This window comes from Elephantulus edwardii, unplaced genomic scaffold (genome assembly GCF_000299155.1).
Source record: "Elephantulus edwardii isolate Elephantulus edwardi_28Jun2011 unplaced genomic scaffold, EleEdw1.0 scaffold00472, whole genome shotgun sequence".
Taxonomy (NCBI): Eukaryota; Metazoa; Chordata; class Mammalia; order Macroscelidea; family Macroscelididae; genus Elephantulus; species Elephantulus edwardii.
This window is the reverse complement of record NW_006400222.1, coordinates 231,555-236,320: the sequence shown is the minus strand read 5'-3', so window position 1 is coordinate 236,320 and position 4,766 is coordinate 231,555. Positions and strand designations below refer to the sequence as shown.

The 4,766-nt window shown below is 55.8% G+C and overlaps 1 protein-coding gene across 1 annotated transcript in view; it reads left to right on the top strand.

Moving 5' to 3' along the window:
• Nucleotides 1-396: 396 nt before the first annotated feature.
• D2HGDH (D-2-hydroxyglutarate dehydrogenase) overlaps nucleotides 397-4,766 on the top strand; it is a 37,803-nt gene continuing 33,433 nt past the window's right edge. The window contains exons 1-3 of the mRNA XM_006902932.1: nucleotides 397-676; nucleotides 2,191-2,248; nucleotides 2,700-2,839. Coding sequence (XP_006902994.1) covers nucleotides 397-676; nucleotides 2,191-2,248; nucleotides 2,700-2,839 — 478 coding nt within the window. The remainder of the gene's footprint in view (nucleotides 677-2,190; nucleotides 2,249-2,699; nucleotides 2,840-4,766) is intronic.

Genomic DNA, 4,766 nt, shown 5'->3' with positions numbered 1-4,766 from the left:
CTCACGTCCACAGTGTGTCCCCCTGCCCCCCACCCTCACGTCATCACCTCCAGTGTGTCCTCCTGTCCCTCAGCCTCACGTCCACAGTGTGTCCTGTCACTCACCCTCTTGTCATCACAGTGTGTCCTCCTGTCCCCTTAGCCTCATGTTCATTGAGTGTCATCCTGTCCCTCAATCTCAAGTTCACAGTGTGTTTTCTGTCCCTTTAGAAACCCTCCATGTGTAAGGGCTGAGGCACACACCTTGGTCAGAGTGTCTTCTGAGCTGGACTCACCTATTTTTCAGGACAGAACTATGGTGTCCTCCTGCTTGCCCAGATGGACGGTCAGGCTCTTCAGTGCCATCCCAGGCTGGTGGTGGAAGGGTCATCCCTGCACCCTGGTGGGGGCAGTGAGGATGGTGTCCATGCCCAGCTCCTTGGTGGAGTCTAGAAGGGGGCTGGGCTGTCTTCAGGGAGTGCCACTGGTCAGCCCACTGTCCCACAGAGGCTACTCCTCATCTTCCCACCTGGCTGAGGTGACACTGACCCAGGAGCGCTACCCGGTGCAGCGGCTCCCCTTTGCTGTGGTCTCTGAGGATGACCTAGCTGTCTTCCAGCGCATCCTCCCGGGCAGGGTGGTCACCAACCCTGAGGAGCTGGTGGCTGTGAATGTGGACTGGCTGAGGGCTTTCCAAGGTAAGTCAGGCTTTGGGCCACTGGTGCCTGGGGAGAGTGAGCCAGTAGAGTGGGGGTGCCGGGGGCAGGGGGGCAAGGTGAGGGGAGGGCAGGGTGTTAGGAGGCCAACATGGGGTAAGGGAGGTGATGTGGAGTGGGAGGCTGGTGTGGGTTCATGGGGGCTGGGCCAAGGTAGAGTGGGGAGACTGGGGTTATGGTGGGGTTGAAGGGCTGGGGACAGGATGGGGGGCCCCTGGAGCCGTGTTAATGGGGGTCAGAGGCTTGGCGAAGGGTCTGGGGGTTGGGCCAGGGTGCTGGATAAGGGGACTGGTGGCGGGTCGGGGGCTGGGGCTGGAGTGGGTGGGTCTGGGCTGTGTGAGTGGTGCTGAGGGTGGGGTGGGACAGCCTGGAGCTGTGTGAGTAGGGACCTGTGATGATCTCAGGCTTCTTTAGCTCAGAAGTTTCTCAGGAACTCTGGTGGTGTAGAGGTTAAATGCTCACCTGGCTACCTGCAGGTTAGGGGTTCAGACTGGGCAGCTGCTGTGTGGAGGAAGAGGGCGGCCTTGGAAGCCCAGTGGGCAGTCCTGCTCTGTCCTGCAGAGCCGCTGTGGGCTGGACTTGGCTCTGTGCAGAGATATTCAGGAGCTCTTCTGTGGACCCTTCTTCAGCCTTCCCAGAGAAGCTGTCTTGCGGTGACTTCAGTTCAGGAGAGGAGACAGGGTGCTGTTATTCTTTGGGGGCTCAAGGTCCGAGCAAATGAGGAGAGAAAAGCAGGCCATTCTCAGGTGTCTTGACCCCCACACATAGCTGCCCTTGCAAGGGGCTACCAGTGGAGGGCTGAAAACAAGAGAGCCCTGCTCCCACCTTTCTGGGGGCTGCTGTGAGGAGTTACCAGTTGCTTCTGACTCCTAGTGACCTTGTGGACTGTGGTGTGGATCACGTGGGTCCCACCCCGTCGTCGGAATGCCTTCTGTTGGAGGCCCTTGTCGCTGAGCCCCTTGTTGCAGTTGCTCCGTCAGGCCCTGCCCCACAGTGGTCCCAGAGCATGGGTGCAGCAGATGAGGGCTGAGAAGGGAGATGAAGCGTTTGTTATCAGACCCCCTCTTCAAAAGCTCTGTTACTTTAAGCTGCTCACACAGAATGTAAAAGCTGCACAGTGAGTGAGGAAAGTGGAAAAATTTCAAATTTTGGAGTTGACAAAAAGTAGAAAGTTTCTGGACTCCAAGAAAACAAACAGAAATTCTCTACTATGGCTGGCTGCAATCAGGCACATCTTGAGCTGTAAACTGACATCCTTGCTCTTCCGCACTTTGGGGAGCCCCTGATGGCAGACTTCCCCAGTGCGTCATGTCAGTTGATTTCCTGACTGCTGGTTCCATGGGTGCTGATTGTGAAGTAAGATGAAACCATTGACAGCTCCACTCTTTCCTCTGTCTAGTGCGTTGTGGCTGTTGGTCCAGCTGTGAGGCCTTTTCTTCTGGATGCTAGGATGCGTCCATATGGCTAGATCCGTACTGACGGCTTTTTTGTCACAGGCTGCAGTCAGGTGCTGCTGAAGCCCCGGACGACAGAGGAGGTGGCGCAGATACTCAGGTAAGTGGAGGCTCCTGACCTGGAGGCGGGGGCCGAGGGGAGGGGTGGAAGTGGGTGTGCTGGACCCAGTGGCCAACCCTTCTGTGCCTTTGATGCTGTTCAGTCACATCCACTGGGAGTGCAGGAGAGCTGCTGACCATCCCTTCAGCAGTCCTCTGTGGGGCAGGGCAGAGCTGCACCCCGTAGCTGTAGAGACCGATTTTGGGGAGCAGGGTCCTGATCCTGTCTTCTGAGATACCTCTGGATGGATACAAACCTTTGGTCCGCAGTGCAGTGCTTAAGCATACATGCCACCAGCAGCTCTTCTGATGGTAGGGACCTTGGGAATTGCAAGGAGGCTCCCCACCTCCTCCAGAACCTCTTCACTCTGGGACTCTGGGACCTGTTTGCCTGGGAGCTGGTTTCCCTGCGAGATTGGGGTCCTTAGCCTGGTGCTCCTCTTCTCCCCCAGGTACTGCCATGACAGGAACCTGGCGGTGACCCCGCAGGGGGGAAACACAGGTATGGTGGGGGGCAGTGTCCCCATCTTTGATGAGATAGTCCTGTCCACTGCCCTCATGAACCAGGTGGTCAGCTTCCACAGCCTGTCTGGTAAGCTGCTCTCAGCACTCATGCTGATTTGGGGCCAGGAGGGTGTATGAGGGCAGCTGGGGATGTAGGGAGACAGTAGGGGATGCAAGGTCAGTGGAGGAGGGTGTGGGGGAAGCTGGAGGGTGTGTGGAAACAGCAGGGTGTGTGGGATCAGCAGAGGTTGTGAGCTTAGGGTGTCGGGTCAGCAGGTGATTATGGGATCAGCAAGCAGTGCAGGGGCAAAAAAGGGTATGGGTTTCAGCAGAGGGTGTGGGTGGACAGCAGGAGGTGCGAGGTTAGGGTTAGAGGTTAGCAGGTGGTGTGGGGAGACAGCAGAGTTAGAATTAAGGGTCAGCAGGGGGTGTGAAGTTAGGGTTAGGGGTCATCAGAGGAGTTTGAGAACAGTAGGAGGTGTGGGGTTAGGCTTAGAGGTCAGCAGGGAGTGTGGGGTAACACCAGGGGTGTGTGTGGTTAGAGTTAGGAGTCAGGGGTTTAGGAACAGCAGAGGGTACGTGGTTAGGGTTAGAGGTCAGCAGCGGATACAGGGACAGCAGAGCATGTACAGATCAACAAGGGACGGGGCAGCAGGGAGGAGTGGGGATTCAGCTTGTTCTGGCCATGTTCATGACATGTTGGTCTGTGTGTGCATGTGTTTGTGTGCGTGTGGGCTGTGGGAGGCCCTTTGTGCGATGGACGCAGTGGACTTGGGTCTAGTTCATTCCAATCAGTTTTCCTTCCTGGAGGTGGTCAGAAATTACTTCAGACCACCTGCAAAGAGGGATTCCGTGTAGCTCCCTGAATCATCCTTACAGCTCTGCATGGGCACGCACTTGTTGGGGCTGTCCTGCATGGAGTGGAGCACCGTCTCTCATCCTGGAAACCTAGTGTGTCAGCAGGCAATTCGAGGTGTGCTCTGGGCCAGAAGTGACGTCTTTCTGGAAGGCTGTGTGTGAGTGTGTGTGAATGCAAGACCTCTCGCCATCATTAAAGTTGAGGTCTTTGTGCATTGCAGGAGTTGACGTAGTCCCTGGGTCAGGGTGGGCTCACATTATAGGGTGCTGCTTAATAAAGACAGGGCTGCCCTCAGAGACTGATGCCATTGCAGGGTCCTAGTGTGTCAGGTGAGTGTGTCCTGTGGGGTCTGGTGTGTCTAGTGAGTTCTGTCCTGTTAGGTGCATGGTGTCCTGTAAGTTTTGATGTGTCAGGTGCATGATGTCCTGTGAGATCTGGTGTATCAGGTGAGTGTGTCCTGTGAGGTCTGGTGTGTCAGGTGCATGATGTCCTGTGAGGTCTGGTGTGTCAGGTGCATGATGTCCTGTAAAGTCTGGTATGTCAGGTGAGTGTGTCCTGTAAGGTCTGGTATGTCAGGTGTGTGTGTGTCCTGTAAGGTGTGGTGTATCAGGTGCAAGGTGTCCTGTGAGGTCTGGTCTATCAGGCGAGTATGTCCTGTAAGGTCTGGTGTATCAGGTGCGAGGTGTCCTGTGAGGTCTGGTGTGTCAGGTGCATGATGTCCTGTGAGGTGTAGTGTGTCAGATGCATGATGTCCTGTGAGGTCTAGTGTATCAAGTGAGTGGTGTCCTGTGAGGTGTGGTATGTCAGGTGAGTATGTCCTGTAAGGTCTGGTGTATCAGGTGCGAGGTGTCCTGTGAGGTGTGGTGTGTCAGGTGAGTGTGTCCTGTAAGGTGTAGTTTATCAGGTGAGTGTGTCCTGTGAGGTGTGGTATATCAGGTGAGTGTGTCCTGTGAGGTGTGGTGTATCAGGTGAGTGTGTCCTGTGAGGTGTGGTGTATCAGGTGAGTGTGTCCTGTGAGGTGTGGTGTATCAGGTGAGTGTGTCCTCTGAGGTCTGGAGTGTCAGGTGCGAGGTGTCCTGTGAGGTCTGGTGTATCGGGTGAGTGTGTCCTGTGAGGAAGGGTGTGTCAGGTGAGTGTGTCCTGTAAGGTCTGGTGT